Below are 16,581 nucleotides of genomic sequence, written 5' to 3'. Positions count from 1 at the left end.
ATAGCACTGTCCTCTGTATAACCCTTCAGGGCTGAAATTTATTTTGGGAATCTCAACCAATCTCAGAGAGTATTTCTGCTAGCAGTGTACATGAAGGTATTTCTTCCTCTGCAGTTGCTAATGAAGCCACAAATCCTCCTAATATTGATACATTTATATGTAATCCTCTTACCAAAAGTTTAGCCTGATTAATCTCATCCTATGAATAACACTGTAAAAACAACTTCATTTGGTGTGTGTTTCTGGTACTGTCTGACCTTGTTTCATTGATTATTGATCAAAACTCAGCTGCAGAACAGTAAGACATTTATGTAATGACTGTCACCATCTGTTACCAGTTTTATCACATGCTATAATAGTATTTAAAAAACTCAAAACATTAACAGATAAGAATCTTTCTTATGGTATCATTGTTCCTGCATGTGTATATACTGTAAAACTGTTGTGGATTTTTGTCATCAGCTCTGATGCCAAGAGTCAGTATTTTACAGGCTAATGCAAAACGCATTAGCACTGATATGGGCTACGCTCCTGACAAAGTGTTTACTCCACTTCAACCTGCTTGACTGAGTTCTCACCTTCATTTGTTTTTGTTTCTCTGTCTACTTAATGCATTTTCAGCTATCATCATCTCAGTTCAAGTAGGATGTTTATTATTTGGAGCTCTCTATGGGCTGTTTCAGAGTTAGCTGTCTCCTCTTTCTATTATAGAGTCCATTTAATTATACTATAAGGCATCTTTTTTTCTTTGTTGACTCATCAGTGGCCCTGTATATCACCTTTCAGAGATTGTCTGAAGAATACAGAATGTTTTACATATGATAGAAAAGGATATGTCATCTCATAAAAATATGTATTTTTTTGTTGATGTTGCAAGATATTCTAGGGCCAGTTCCAGCCAATCCCAAAGACTCATGATTGACAGCAACTATAATTTTGTGCAGACACTCTTAACACTCCAAAACTTCCTACAGACAACACCCAGTTTAAGACCGGATAATATTTACAACTTAATCATTAAGTATAAATAAAAAAATATAGAGCTCTGTTGTTTCCAAATTAAAAACACACTATCGCTAGTGAGGCTCATAAAGCAGAGCACTGAGATGATGTGCCAAGATCATAATTCCAAGAAAGGAACCGAAAAACCCAAGGCATGATATATGATGCCACAGCATGCTAAAGTTAAATAAAAATGGGAAGAGGTTGGGCATGACTAACTTGGTAAAAAATCTAGAGCTACTGATAGCAGTGCAAATCATAGAACCATAGAATAGTTTGGGCTGGAGGATCCCTTAACCATCATCTAGTTCTAACCAGGAGAGCAGGAATCTAAGATCTGTAAACCCTGGAGTGAAAGATGTTTTCTGTGTCAAGCACAGCCCCTTGCTATCTCAGGTTATCTCACCAGAGAATCCTGTTAAGAAGTAATTTTGCTTGTTCTTACAGAAGAAGTTTTTCAGTCACATTTCTCATAGAGAAAAGTTGTTTCAGATCTTCGCTCTTCTGCTTAAGAAGATGATTGCAATTTTCTGTTCTTATATTTATTTATGTATTTATTTGAACAATATGCTTGAAGTTGGCTGAATACTGGAAGCATGGAAAAGCCATGTTTCTGTTCTAAAAGTCCTCACTGCTAAATTTCCAGTTCTAACTCCAAAGTATAGTGTTATCAATGAAATGGTCTCCAAAAAAATTTATAGGTCTTTTTAAATACTTACACTTACTGTTAAGACATCAAAACCATGATCAAAAAAGCTTTGAAAAAAGAGAAGTACATTCAAGAATTTAAGAAACAAAAAAATTAAATTAAAAAAGCAAACCCTTAAAACTCCATTCAGCTTCAAAAATCTTGTATTACCTGGTCTATAAAGTATAGGATCTAAACCCTCAAGGTTTATGCAGCTTTCACTGAAAGAAGTGCTCTCTAAAAATAAAACTCTGATACACGTAAAATATAAAACAGAAAGGTGGCTTGACTAACAATACAACTGTATTACAATATTTCCACCTGAAATAAGTTTCTTGAGTTTATTTTATAAAAAATGCTCATGAATAAGATAAGGCGAATTTTTGGGGCTGATTAAATCCTTAAAGCAAATATAGCTAATAAAAGATAGACTGTCAATATAGAGCTTAAGCTGCAAATGCTAATCTCTTAGGAATAAAACTAAGATCACAAACTAAGGAAAACTATGATTCTAAAATGTTACTGGAAATAGTGCTTACCTGTTTATTGGCACCTGTATCTGACAATCCTACAATCCTAAAGATGACATCAAATTATACTGTGGATACATTCAGCTTCTCTAAATGAAGATAGTTCCCTCAAAAATTACTCAGAGCCATTAAACCACAAATGCAGTTATGTCATCACATAGGGCAGACATTCACCTGACTCAAAAAGAGACACTTGCATTTCTAAATCACTTGATGCATTTGAAAATGTTGAGGTTTTTATTTTCTTTTTTTTTTTTAAAGCTCAGTTACATGTTTTCCTTTGAAGTGCAAGCTATTCAAGTTAAGAACTACATCTTCCTCCTGATGCGTACAGCATGCCTATTGCAATGGAACAACAACCTAACAGAAACTGTTCACCACTTATTTGTTGTGTTAATCTACACAAAAATTCTATTTTGCCAATTTCAGAAACATTGAATAATTACAAGGAAAAAAACATCACAATAGGATAACCTTTTACAACATAAATACCGACATTAAATTTATTTTCAGAGTTTTAACGCTATTGTATGTTTGCTAATGGTTAAGACACTACATTCATTGGCAGTGGGCAGTTGGATGAAAGGATATATTGGATTACCTAATGGAAAGCCTGCAGGATCCATGAACCAAAGCAGCTGAGCCCCTGTAGGAGCATCTGCAGCCAGCGCTCCCGGCAGAGGGCAGCAGCTGCTGCGCACAAGCCGGGGAGCACCGAGAGCAGCTCTGCATCTCCAAACTCCCTTAGCTCCATGAAGATTACACAGAAGGTGAGCTGTTGGCTGCGTTATTTATACCAGATCAAACTGTCACGATAACCAGTTTTCAAGGAAAATTTTGAAGGCAAGTGAAGAAAGGGAACTGGCAGAGAATGATTTCTTCTAAGGTGTAATGAACACTGCTCTTCATGTATGAACACACTAAAATAGGATAAGACATTTGGGCAATTGTATATATAAATATATTTGGATTTTAAAACCAAGTTAATACATATATTTTATTTTTAAAGGTCATCTTTCATTCACACATTTAACTCAACAATCTAACAAATTATGTTTTGCAAGAATCTAACACCACGGCTAGTGTTTCCCTCCTTGTATAGAAGGAGAAACTGTGAGAAAGAAATTAAAGGCCCCAAGAGTGGGAGAAGCCAATGCTAGCATTAAAATTTGGGAACTGTATGTTCTTATTCTGCCTGGTGCCTATCCCAGCCTCCTGTGGATACATTTTAATTTGATGAAAACCAAGCAGAGACCTCCTGGCTGATTACACAGGAGAAGCACCTTCACAGGGCTCTGTTCTAGTACTGGGTAACTGCTTCATGCCCATGACAAAGATCACCACGTGCCACATAAACCCTGGTGTGTCAGGTCTGAAAAACTGCTTCTCCCTTGCTTTAAGCAACCAAAATAGATCAGTATCCTCTCATCCAGTTTTTTGTTGGTTGTCCACATGTTCACATAGCTAGTAAAGAAAAAAAAGCATTGTGTATGAATTTGATATTAACTAAATTAGCTAAAACTTGGGATTATCCTCAACTGGGAAACCAGGATTTACAAATTGATGCACACAACTTAGCAAGTTAACTACATGTTATATCAGCATTGCATACAACATATTATCTGAATTTTATTTTTATAAACATTAATGGACAACCAGTAATTACCAGTATCTGATGCATTATTTTAGACAGAAAAAACTTTTTATACTCTTGATATGAAAAAGTTTGATGCTAACATGTGAAACAAGAATGAAATATTGTAATACCAGAAAGGTACCAACTCTAACTCCCAAGGTCTCCAGATACTAATTAAAAAGCAGCTATTATGAAAATTCTACTTAAGCTAGAAAATGTTACAAATAGTATCAGGTTACCAATTGCTGATTTGCTATTTTCATCTATTATGTATTAGCTGACATTTCATGAAATTGCATGATATCAAAGTGGAAAATGTTTCATTATTTCCCCTTAAAACACAATTTTGATTTTATTTCAAAGGAAACTTCAGTGAAATTAAGGAGGTTTTACAGGCTGTTCATATGATATATTGTATTACAGAAATCCTTAAATAATTACCTGAGAAATTTCAAACACATCTCCTTAATCCTACACCAGCAAATGTAGATTTTTAGGTCTGGGTATTTATCCCTTGGAATATCACTGTAACAGTTACCCAAGACCAGACTAGGAGACAGATTGCAGCAATGAAATGAAAACAGAGTCACTTGAGTGATAAGCTATTTTGCCAACACAACAAAAGCATCTATTCTTTCACATGTTGACTCCTGCAAAACCTGGAACCCTTAAAGGTAATGGATAGCCAAAGCAATCAATTAACCAAGTTTTGAGTACAATGTTGTCCACTCATGCTGCAATGATTACTGACGCCCACATGAGCAGCGGTATACAAAAGTTTCAGGAAATTCCAAGATAATATTGTAAGTTGTAAGCACTTCCATTATGCAGACCAGGTATGTCAAATTTGGAAGAAAGATTGCTTGGTATGAGGGAAATATCCTATACACTTCCTGTGAAAACCCCTTCAAATCCTAGGATTTACAAGGCTTGGAAGAACTCAGTTTGAACTGACTGGACAGATTGGTCGTAGACTAAGTATTGCCTACACCCAGAAGTATGAACGGGGGAAGAGCTGGTTATTCCCTCAAGATGGGCATATTCCCATCCGGCTGCTGAACTTGTTCACTACAGGGGCAGTGAGAGCTGCCAAAAGGCAGTGGTGACCCTGACCCCCTCACATCCCTACTTTCAGGTACTTCAAAACCAGGAAAGATCATGGGGTATGTCAAGTTCCTGCATTTTAGAGATGGCTAAGCCTAAAAACTAGTACCTAGCTCAAATGCCCCTCCTAAAATGGCACCCAGTTTTGACCCAATACAAAGTAAAAGGAGGCTGTGTCTGTTTAGATGTAAAATAAAATCAAAACTAAACAAACTCTCAGAAAAAAAAACCACACCAAAAATACACACACACAAAAAAACCCCCACCAAACCAAAACCAAGAATCCCAGCCCTTTCCCCAAAATACCAGTTCTGATAAGAAATAAACTGCACACCGCATTCTTGTCTTCATTGCTCTGCCCCCCATACAACCAGTATTCTGTATTAACAGCAAGTTTGTATTAGCATTTATGTTATATTCAAAACTTCTGGGGAAAAAAACTTTATATATACTGGGCTTAGTATAAAAATGTGCTCACTAGAAATGCTACAAACAACAAGCCTTAAGCAATTTCTTTTTGTAGGTTAGTTAACTAACTTAGCAATCCATTTAACAAATACTTTCTTGAGACTGCCACTTTCCAATACGAAGAGCATCTTCAACCATTCCTATAAAGTCAGGGAGATTGGAGAATTAATTTCATTTCCATTCTTTAGTCATCCACTGTATGCATCCAGAATCAGCTTCTCCATTACCCTTCTTGGACTAAAATCTCACCAATAGCCTGCAGTTCCACCCATCATCATAAGCATGTGCGAAACAAGTAAGTTTGTTTCTCAATACCAACATAGACAGCATTCTTCTAGTGATGTGGAATTTCTCTTGCACTTCAACATTTATCAAAAATAAAAAGCTAGTCAGAGATCTCAGCCTAGTTTTCAGAACTCCAATGATACAAAATATATTTGCAAGCTATTTTTAACATATGTTAACTATTTGCAGACTGAAAATTATTTCACTGTCCTTTAGTAAAATTAATATTTCACTCTGCTTTACCTAGAACACTTATTTATTCCAAACCTTTTCCTTTTTTTACATTGTTATTAAAAGTTCATCCATCTCCAGCTAAGAGTAAGCCAGTAACATTCAGATAATATAAAACATCAAAACTCTAATTTTAAGTAAGTATTTTATCTGAATGGACATATTTGCTCATGACCTTTATTTTAGAATTATCCTGTACTTCATAACTAGTTGCCATTCATTCCATATTATTTGATTCTGTCTCAACAGTAACACAGGAAATACTTTTATTACCTTCCTCCACAGAAAGTCCTTCTTGGCTTTGTGTTGCTCTTTTTGTTATTGTAGTTGTTTACACTTCCCTTTCCAGTTAGTCACACTTCCCTTTTGCTTTTGAAAATTGCTCTTCCTGAACACTCAAATATGCAACTTCACTGTTTGGAATATCTTTTGGCTCCATTAAATGTTAGAAAATGAATACTGTTCCTACACAACAGAAATTTCTAGATTAATTCATCACTGTAAGCTCCAATCAAATGACCTTGTACTGGACGTAGTACATTTTATGCTAGAAAATTATCATTTGCAATTTTCTGGCTAATTACATTTCATCTTTTCCTGAGTTTCATCTACAGTGTAACATACAACAGTGTATTTTCTTTATATGCTTTTTATAGCCAAGTGCTCAAGGAGCAATCCGCCTCATGCTCCATTTGCAACAGATCCCTATGAGTACTTTCCTTCTGCGTTTGTTAATTAGTAGGCTGATATGTACTCAAGAACCTTGTATTAATTAACTTTAATGCAGGTACCAGTACCTTCAGTGTTGCACACTGTTTTCCACCTCTTTTAGCCACGCTGTCTTTAAGGAGGCTGTAAGCAACCATTCTGTATTATTATTTTATGAATTGTCCCAGAAGGTTTCAATAATAGCAATTATCTCTCATTTTCCCCCATTAATGAGAATTTGCCATTTATCATGCTTGTCACCACATCTTAGAACTGTTACAAAACCAACTGCAAATCTTGTTTTCAATTCTGTTACAAGTTTAATGAGCTCCTACAACACCAACTTTAGATTTCATGTATCTACCTGGTGGCTCTGTTTGAGCTGTCAATTAAGCTTCACCCCAATTGCAAGAGGCTCCAGGAGGAAGGCTTCCTGACCCATGTCCCTTCAGACAATCTGCCTTCTCCTTCCCATGGGATTTTGTTCCCATGTCCTGCACAAAAAAATCTGCAGATTTGCTCCATGCAAATCCAAAAAATTCCCCTCCAGTATTTTCTTGTCAATCATGCTTTTCATTACACCTTTTCTAGCTACTTTTCTTTTTTCAATAGTAGCACTTATGATCCTTGTCAATTTACCTACCATTTGGCTTCACAAGAAGTAGCAAATAGCTTGTTGTTATGTCCCCCACAGATTTCTGCTTTATCCCTCCACAAATCACTCCCACTGTTAGCAGGCTTACTGGAATATATATAAATTACTTTATACTTCCAGTCATGTTGAACATCTCCTCATTTTGGGTTATTTTTTGCTATAAACCACCAGTGCACTCTTCTGGATCCTCCCTACATCTTCTGTGACATGAGCAGGAGCAATTTCCCACTCCGTTTAAAAAGACACTGCATGTTTAAGATTTTCCATCAAAATTTAAAAGAATTTAAAAGAATTCATGAAAAAAAGGAAGAGGGTTTTGTGGCTTTTCCTTTTTTGAATTTTTCCTTTTAGCAGATTTTAATGGCAGCAGGTTAGACAGAGCAATGGGACAGGCAAGGTCCTAAATGCAGCTTATACTGAGGGAAATTTTCTACCATTGCCATGAATCACAGCAAAAGTTTACAGTAATGAAAAAAAGAAAAAACTCACACTGGAGGCAACTTTGGCCGTTTATCTAAATTTATTAGACAGTTCTGAAGTTCATGACTATACTTTTATGCCTATGAAGGGAACATACTGATATCCCTTATCAACATACTAATGTAATATTTATGAAGATACATCAGTGATCTGAAAAGAAAGATCAGCGATGACTGAGGAAGTTGTCAAAAGAAAACCATTTACTGTCTGCCATGTTGTTTTAGTTTTAAGCATGTGATTTTGCTATAAGAGACTAACATAACACATCTGCAGAAGGCATCTGAATTGAGACACCAAGACTTCCTAAGTCCTGGGTGATCCATGTAAGAACAATACTGTTAAACAATGATTAACATTACACAAGGGTTCTCTTTACTTGCTCTGAGTGCAAACCAAGACCCTCAAGCTCTGTTATGCCAAGATGATCGGAACCCCAAATAATTCCTGAACAGGATGAGAACCACTGACACGTGAGCTAATCAGAGCACTTCTACTTAGAAGCAACTTACTGTCCCATTTAAGTACTGTGCATAAGGCATTTACTGGAGTAAAGAATTGTACTAGTTGTTTGCTGACAGCATAGCTTCCCCACACTTTAAGAGACACAAGGCAGAAAAAGTCTCAAAACCTTTAATGAAAATAAAGCAAGATATTCTACCCATGACACACCTCCACTCTTAAAAACGGCTTATTGGTTTTGTCTAAAACTGAAAACCAACAATCTAAAACCTACAGTGTGAAACACAGCCAGTGAAATTTCTGTCCAAATAGTTATCAGTTCTGTAGCTGCAAGGAAGTGAAAGCATAATGTTATTGCCAAAAGACTGGTCACCATCAAAAGTACCACTGGCCTTGTTTAGGGTTGTGATCATTTAACAGCAGCTTCAGACATCAGTACAGAGATTACTGAAGTACAGTGCAACTCCTGGGGAATTGTCTTCTAACCCACTGGATAATACAAATACAAGGAGAACTTTTCAAGGTATCTCACATGTTTAAGCAGAGAATGTGGCAGTGTTTAGCAAAACCTGGCATATTTTGAGAAGGCCTGGGATTAAACATTCCTTGTACATGCAGTTGAAACCAAAGTGTGAAACAGCAGTGTTACTCTAGTGGTGCCAGAATCACTACTCCTTTGCTTGAGTGTCAAACTAAAACCCCAGGTTATAAAAACAGCATTTGGTTGCTATTTACATATTAAGATGTACCACCACTCATATACCAGCAGTGATGTTAGGCCAGGCATATATTCTAGTAGGATTTTTGAAGATAATCTGTGATACACCTAAAAGTGAATTTACTATATCATTAAAAAGAAAATTAGTATGGTTCTTTTGGGGAAAGGGGTTTATTTCCTGTTAAATTAAAAACATTTCTGTTAATCAAGTTTTTTAAAAAAGCCTTTTTAATTTAGTGTAGCTTGGGAAAATATCAAGTTTGTGTGGTTTGAATTTTTTTTAAACTATGAAAAGTCTGAGCATTAACTGATCTAGACTGGACTGGGTACTCACTCTGTCGCACAGCTCTTCAAACGTGAAGTCTGCAATGGTTCCACATGCTTTATTCAGCCTCAGCTCTCTGCCTTGCACTTTTAGAATCCTTGGTCTAGTTACTATGGGAACATGAACAAAGACTCAATCTTCTCTGGATAATTACTATAAAATTCATCTCTTACAGATAGGAAATGCATAGCTTCATGAATAATAGCACATGATTCAACACATAAATTAGACAAAATGCTGATACAATGACTGCCACTTGAGTGTGGCATCAACCCATATACAGCAATGGAACTTATTAATTGGTCAGTGGAGATTGGGCATTGTGTTCTAAATGTATTCTCTTTCAAGAGAAATTAACTTACGTACAATCATTTTGTTTCTGAGCCAGCTCATCAAACAACTTATCCATGACAGCCTCCACATCAGCTTCACTTGTGCTACAGTGAAAAGAATAATAGAATATGAAATTAATAACACTTGAAGCCAACATCAAACAGCTGCCTGAGCCTGCTTAGCTTTTTGCCCGTAAAAAAAAAGAGAACAGGATGTTATGCTCTAAATACAAACATTACATTTAGAATACACTTAAAAGTAGAGAATATTAACTCTCAGGTAGATGATTCTGCCTTATTTGCATATACTGAAAGACTTCTGTGTTTTGAGCTGTTTCCAGTAATGAGGCAATACAGGCAGAGCAGATCCATTAACACTATGTGTACACAATGAGAAAAAAGGCTTCTGGCTCTATCTTGCATGCAAAATAAGAGCAAATAGACAAGGCAAGGCAAGGCAGTCAAGCACCTAAAGAAGTATCCTTTGAAATTTTTGAGAAGGGACTTTGTAAAATTAAATGTTGAAGCAAATCTTTTTTTGGGGGGGGGGGGAGGAGGGGGGTGCTGTGTCAAGTCAAATGATTGTATTGACCAAACAATTTGCAAAATTAAACTGTGAAATTAAAAATACCACTATGATCTCTGTATTAACAGTATTAGCAGTTTCCCAACCTCTAATACTAATACTGCTTGGGAAAAGATCAACCACAGATGGTGAAATGCAAAATATCTGTGCTGATACCTGAAGTAAAGTTTTCATTCATCTTCTGGGCCACAAGAATCAAAAGATCAGTCCAATAAGAGAATTTTTTTTTAATCACTGAATAGGTTAGAGATCCAACCTTTCCATGTTGTATTCTTAAAGATGAATAGATAGATAGATAGACAGACAGACAGACAGATAGATAAAATTTCTAGCTGAGAATAGTAAATTAATGTTATGGAAGACAACTAGAACTAGGATATATAATGTTTCACTGAAGTTTGTGTAAACTCTTTTGGTGTGAAGTCTTATTTTATAGATCTTGATGCACTGAAGTCACACTGCTTCACACAGTTCTAGATATCCTCTTAACTGACAAATGAATATCAGCTTGTTAAACAAATACTCTCCAGCTCATTAGGGCTTAAGCACCTTAAAAATGTTAACAGCAGAACTGAAGTAACTACTTTTTAGCTAAAGCTTAATGATGACAACCTTGTAGATACAAAGAATTTGGGAAAAAAATCTGAAAATCCACTAACTTATAAAAGTGCCATTTTGAAGACTTTAAACATCTTTTCTGACTAGGAGGTTACATAAAATCCTAGAAATTTCTCTGAACATGGATATTGGTGTGATGCATTCCTCTGACAAAATTATAAATGAAAAAGAACAGACAACGCAAGAAAAAAAAACATAAAAGGGGGTAAAGAGTGTGTGCATGTGAGTACAAATACATATCTATCTACATCTCTGTTTCTATCTCAGACAGTATGTGCCTGTGCATGCATATCAGTAACAGGAATTTCAACTGAAAGGCTACCAGAAGAAACAGGTGAATATGATGCTAACGTGGATACTTGTACCTAATTGCCAAGAAAGTTTGTTTTGAAAATAGACACCTGAGACTGAGATTAATGAAGTTGCTTTGATCAAGCAATCGTGTTACATTGATTGCTCTCAGATGAGTATAAAACAGCTTTATGTAACCCTCAGTTACATATTTTAAACCAAGGCAGGACTACACAACATATGAAGCATCAAGAGGATTCTTAAAAATTGATGGCAATGATACTATTGCCATTAATAGAAGAACATATACATGCTGAACAAGAACACTTTCTTTGTGGACAAGAACTGCTGATTAAATTTCAGAAATCTGCAGCAAAATGCTTTACAGTACCTAATTTTAAAACAAAACAAACAAAAGGAATCCGCACATACTAAGCTAGTTCTACAGGGTTGAAAGTTCCAATGAGCCAGTTTGCATAGAAGAATGAATGAGATTCCCTCAGAAGAAGAAAGAACAAAGAAATAAGTACCTAATTCCTAATTGGCAGCTATGGAGGTTTTTTAATATTTTTTCCCCTCACTGCTTTCTGATGATTCACACATCAAGTTCTGAAGGCAACCAATATCTTTCCAGTAAGAGAATATATGAGAATTTTTGCCAATCTCTGCCATTCACTTGATCACAAGTTTTAAAGAAGAACACAATGAAATATTTTGGCTGGGCACTACTCCTGGAACTTGTTTGTATTGCATATCCTCTGAGAGCTGATGCCACAGGCACCATGTTTGGCTTATTACCTGCTAGAAACCACAAACATCCTTTTCCTTTCTTCAGAGTATGAAGAGTGAGAAAAGAATGTGGCAGGTGCTCTCCACAAGTGTCCAACAGAAAATCACAGAGTGCAGCAGGCACAGGAAGCAGCACCACAGGTAGGAACAGCAGCACTCAGAATGAGAACCATGATCAGCAACACTCAGGTGTCAGTGGTGGCTTCAAAAAGTACTTCTGAGCAGACATGACAAAGCACAGAGCAAGTGAAGCCAGGCAAGAATATAGAACAAGAGCTACTTTTCTCAAGTTTATAAAACCACAGTTGAAGAATACAGAACATGCATTGGACCTGTTTTCCATATATGAAATTCCATCACTTCCTTTCAAAAGCAGGAAGAATTACCAGTTGTAGTTCTACCAAGCAGTATTCCTCCTTCCAGACAAACAACTACAACATCTAACTTCCTTAAAAAGTAGCATGAACATACTTGGTTTCAAACACCCATCACACCTATGAAAATACCCCACCTTTCTTAATGGAAACATGTTTTTTTAAATCAGTATTTTAAAGGTACAATCATTATAAATCTAATAAAAAAGCTATTGTAGTCTGCTTTGTTCAGGTTGTCACTGATTAAATAATATTACAAGAGAAAATACAAGACAGAAAAGTGTTTGCACTGCAAAGGTTTCAAAGTATTAAAGAGGATGTTCCTATTAGGCAGTTTTCTGCTGCAACCAGAAACACAACTCTGAATATATTTTAAAATATATTTATTTGCAAATATAAAGTGCTAAAGAAATTTTGTCATGATAAACAGAAACAATCTGTCAAAACAGAAGGGTGCTGTTTTTTTTAATCCACAGCATTGGAAACACCCAAAATTAAATGAATCCTTGTCATTGGATTTCTATAAATACTTAATTACTTAAATACAATAAGGATGTTCTTCTATTATAAGAGAATTGTGCAATCTCTTACAAGAGGATATTCATTACTTTCTAACCATCTGTCACTTCAGTTCTCCAAACACCACACCTCCCCAAAAAATCTAATTAGTTTTTATTCAGTCACACATTATAAATGATGCTAGTGTGGATACCAAAAATGTAGTTTAATGAAGTTAATATCAAAGCATAATGGAAGGCGGTTTGCTGAACAAAATGGACCAGAAGGCAAAGAAAGGAAAAGTCACACCCTGCTAATTCTACTATACATTTTTCATTTCCCATTGAATAGAAAATTATTGGCTAATAAGAAGGAAAAAAAGAGCAAATACAGTATCATAGACAAACTTACAGGTAGTAAAGTTTTCCAGCAGCTGGAAGCACTCGTTTCCTGTAGTCTATTCCAGAATCAAGCTGGACTGTGCTGCAGTATTTCTACAGAGACCAAAACAAAGAAGAAAAAAAAAAAAAAGAAAAAGAAAAAAAAATTAGCTTTCCTTGAGTCTAAGCTGTATTTACTATTGTCTGTGATAAACCATCAGCATGAATGTCATATGCAAAACTAAAATTTAAGAACTAAAAGCGGAAGTCTCAGTTGCAATTTTTGAAGCAATGAAATAAGCTGAAAGTCACTCACATGTAAAACAAAAAGGTCTATTGCAAGTCCATCAACTAAAAAATGAATATAGATTAATATTCACATGGGATGAAATGAGGGTGGGTATTACTCCTTCTCTCTAGTCACTGCTTAGTTGCAAAAATAATTATTTTCACATTAAAATATATACATTTTGAAATACAAAATTAGAAGCACTAAAAGTTTAACGGATCACAAATTCTAGCAACAAATGAAAATACTACTATTTTATAAGCTAAAATTAATTTTATCTTTTCCTTCTACTAAATAGAGTAAATATTTTATAACACAAGGATCAAATATATGAACCACACCAAATTTTGCTGTAAATGGAAAAAGAATGAATAAACAAAGCTCTGTAGCTAAAAGATTTTATTTCATTTTTGCAGTGTCTGAATTAACTCAGAAAAGGATCTTTTTTGCTCATCTTTAAACAACCTGTAAGATTCTAAGTGTGATACAGATGTCCCTGACTAGTTACAATAATTGTTTCTATTAAAATACTTAGAGGGTGCTTTTTTGATTCAAGGCCTGAAGCTGAGAGCAAAATTCTCACTAGTATCAATAAGATCAAGATTTTACACCCCCCCCATCCCCACAAAGGGAATAGCTCTGCTTATCTGTCATGACTACTTCCAACACACACAACTTGTGGGTGTTATATATAGCAAGACGCAAAAGAAGCTATCGAAGAAAGAGAGAAAAAGTTTTAGTACTTTAGAAAATATAGCTCTATTAACAATTTAATTAAAGTAATCAAACTTCTTTTTTCTTTTAATGTAATTGAACACCAGTAAAATTCTTCCATTTGCTAGAATCCACTAAATCAGTCTGCTTCTTTGCTGCACCACTGGTTGCAAACTATTGGTTTAATATTCTTGTTAAGCGTTTCATATACTGCATGTTAGAATTTTTCAAAGCCTCCTTGAGGCCTTTCAAATAACAAAATTGGAAATGTCAAACCTCATTCATAGCAACTACATTGCAGGGAAAACATTTGGAAGAACTATCATCAGTGATTTAAGGAACAATAGCCCTTTTGAACAAATGCATTGCATAGGACACAGATCACAAATATCTGCAGGAATTACTGAGATGACTCACTGCACTAATTTTTTGCCCTTAGCTATCAGTGAAGGCTCTATACCTACTTTAAACCTCCAACTTCTCTGCAAAGAGATACAGCTGAAGAAAGAAGGAAAAAAAAAAATCATCCTGAAAGCACAGAATCGCAGGAAAATCCATGTATCCTTAATTCCAGTAAGTGAAAAAGCCAGGCTAATCAAATCATTATCTTGGACTAAGGCTACTGCAAACACAATAGCATGGGTGCTACAATATTATTATAATCTATTCCCTTTCTTTTCGTGGGAGCTCACAAAGAAAGAGAATAACAGAGCAGAAGAAAAAAGTTCACAGGCATGTAATAATATGCACAGGGGAGGGAGGATGTTTAAGCTTTTCTTCAGCATCAGTCTGGCAGCCAAGGCCACAAGGAAGATTACTGAAATTTCACAGCAAAGCTAGTTCACTTAGCTTTTATTTGCCAGCATCATTCCACTGAATTCCACCTTATTTTTCCAAAGGAGTAGATTAACTTAAGTACTTTTTTCTTTATGTTAGTAGGGGGAAAACCCCACAGAATACTACTACAGCTTTGAGGATTATGAAATTACTTAGATTAACTTTAGATACTTGCACATTTAATAATGTCGTTAATCATTATGGTTTGTTTTTTCCTGGAAACAAAAGATGGGAATTTTACATGAATTCAGCCTCATCTCTTAGGCCTTCAACTTAGATTTATAAACTCTACTGCTCCCTCAGGGTGTTGTGTTGCACATAGTGAAAAGTGCACACAGATGCACATACACTTGAGAGTATTCCACAGTTATGGTAGGGCTGAAAGAAAAAAAGCACACCTGAACACTGTAGCTGGTGTAAATTTGTTCCCTGATATTTAAAATGGTGCTGCAGGCTCAGCTGCTAATGACCAGCAGGTCTCCTTCACACTCAGATACAGACCTGTAGTGAGCTATACTATCCAGGTCAGTGCAGCTTGATGAAACAGAAATGGGTGCCCATTGTTTTAGTCCACTTGTGTTCCACTTACAAACTTGTCACTCCTTACGTGCACCAAGAACTTTTATGACTCCATGATTTAACATTACACTGCATTTTGGTGGTAAGAACCATGGAACTGAAGATGTAAATACTATGAATACAGCTAAAGAGAAGATGCCCCTTTTTTTGTCTTCTTTCTCTTTTCTGTCTTTGAATAGTATTACTCTTCAGGAAAAACCACTATCATTAGTGACTCTAAGTTAAAAAGAACTAGTGTGTTCAAAAAATTATTTGGTTTTCACCCCTTTTCAGCTACAAACATTGCCTAACAGAAATATTTCCTTCCCTGTAAGTTTTGCTTGTGTGTCTGCAATGATGTACTATTTTTGCTTTCTAATACCATACAACATGATACAGTTTAATTAAAAAAACCTGTTAGATGTAAGGCCTTTCAGCCAAAAATGCAATAGCAGAATCCTGTTCAGAGATCTATAAAATACCGTTAATATAGTCCTAGTGATCTTTTGCTTCCTTAGGAGGCAAAAGTCAACTGAACCAAATATAAACAAAATGAAAAACAGAATTGTGATGTATAGCAGTTTTCTGTAATACACAGTGCAAGCATAAAAGCAGGGGACAGCTAACAAGAGCTGAGAAATACTTAGTACTTTCAAAAATATTTGGCATTTTACTCCTTGGAAGTTTCTAATTAATTGACATGTTTGGCCTCTCCAGACTGATGGACAGTTCAGGAAGGTACTCTGGCCATTTAGAGGTGATATTCGAAATACAAATAGAACAGCCACAGGAATTTCCTTACCCTTCTACAGGTTCAGGTGTCTATCCATGCTCATTCCTAATTATTTTCACTGAGACTCTTCAAACTATTAACACAACTATTGTGTTAAGACAATCTATGAATATACATAAAATGAATGGCTCCTCCCATTAAACTCAAACATCGTAATCTGAATCACAACATGCTCTCAGAAAACAGCCCTTTAAGACATGATTCCTGCAGGTAGACTATAAGATTTGCAGGGT

General features: G+C 35.6%; 1 protein-coding gene across 2 annotated transcripts in view; it reads right to left on the bottom strand.

Moving 5' to 3' along the window:
• The window catches only part of AFG1L (AFG1 like ATPase), a 66,323-nt gene that overhangs the window by 11,642 nt on the left and 38,100 nt on the right, over window positions 1–16,581 (bottom strand). For both annotated transcript variants that reach the window (XM_058835559.1, XM_058835560.1), the window contains exons 8-10: window positions 13,189–13,271; window positions 9,656–9,726; window positions 9,299–9,399 (exon numbers count right to left, since the gene is read on the bottom strand). In XM_058835559.1, the coding sequence (XP_058691542.1) occupies window positions 9,299–9,399; window positions 9,656–9,726; window positions 13,189–13,271 (255 nt within the window). The remainder of the gene's footprint in view (window positions 1–9,298; window positions 9,400–9,655; window positions 9,727–13,188; window positions 13,272–16,581) is intronic.

This window comes from Poecile atricapillus, chromosome 3 (assembly GCF_030490865.1).
Source record: "Poecile atricapillus isolate bPoeAtr1 chromosome 3, bPoeAtr1.hap1, whole genome shotgun sequence".
NCBI classification, from domain to species: domain Eukaryota; kingdom Metazoa; phylum Chordata; class Aves; order Passeriformes; family Paridae; genus Poecile; species Poecile atricapillus.
This window is presented reverse-complemented; position numbering and strand designations above follow the sequence as displayed.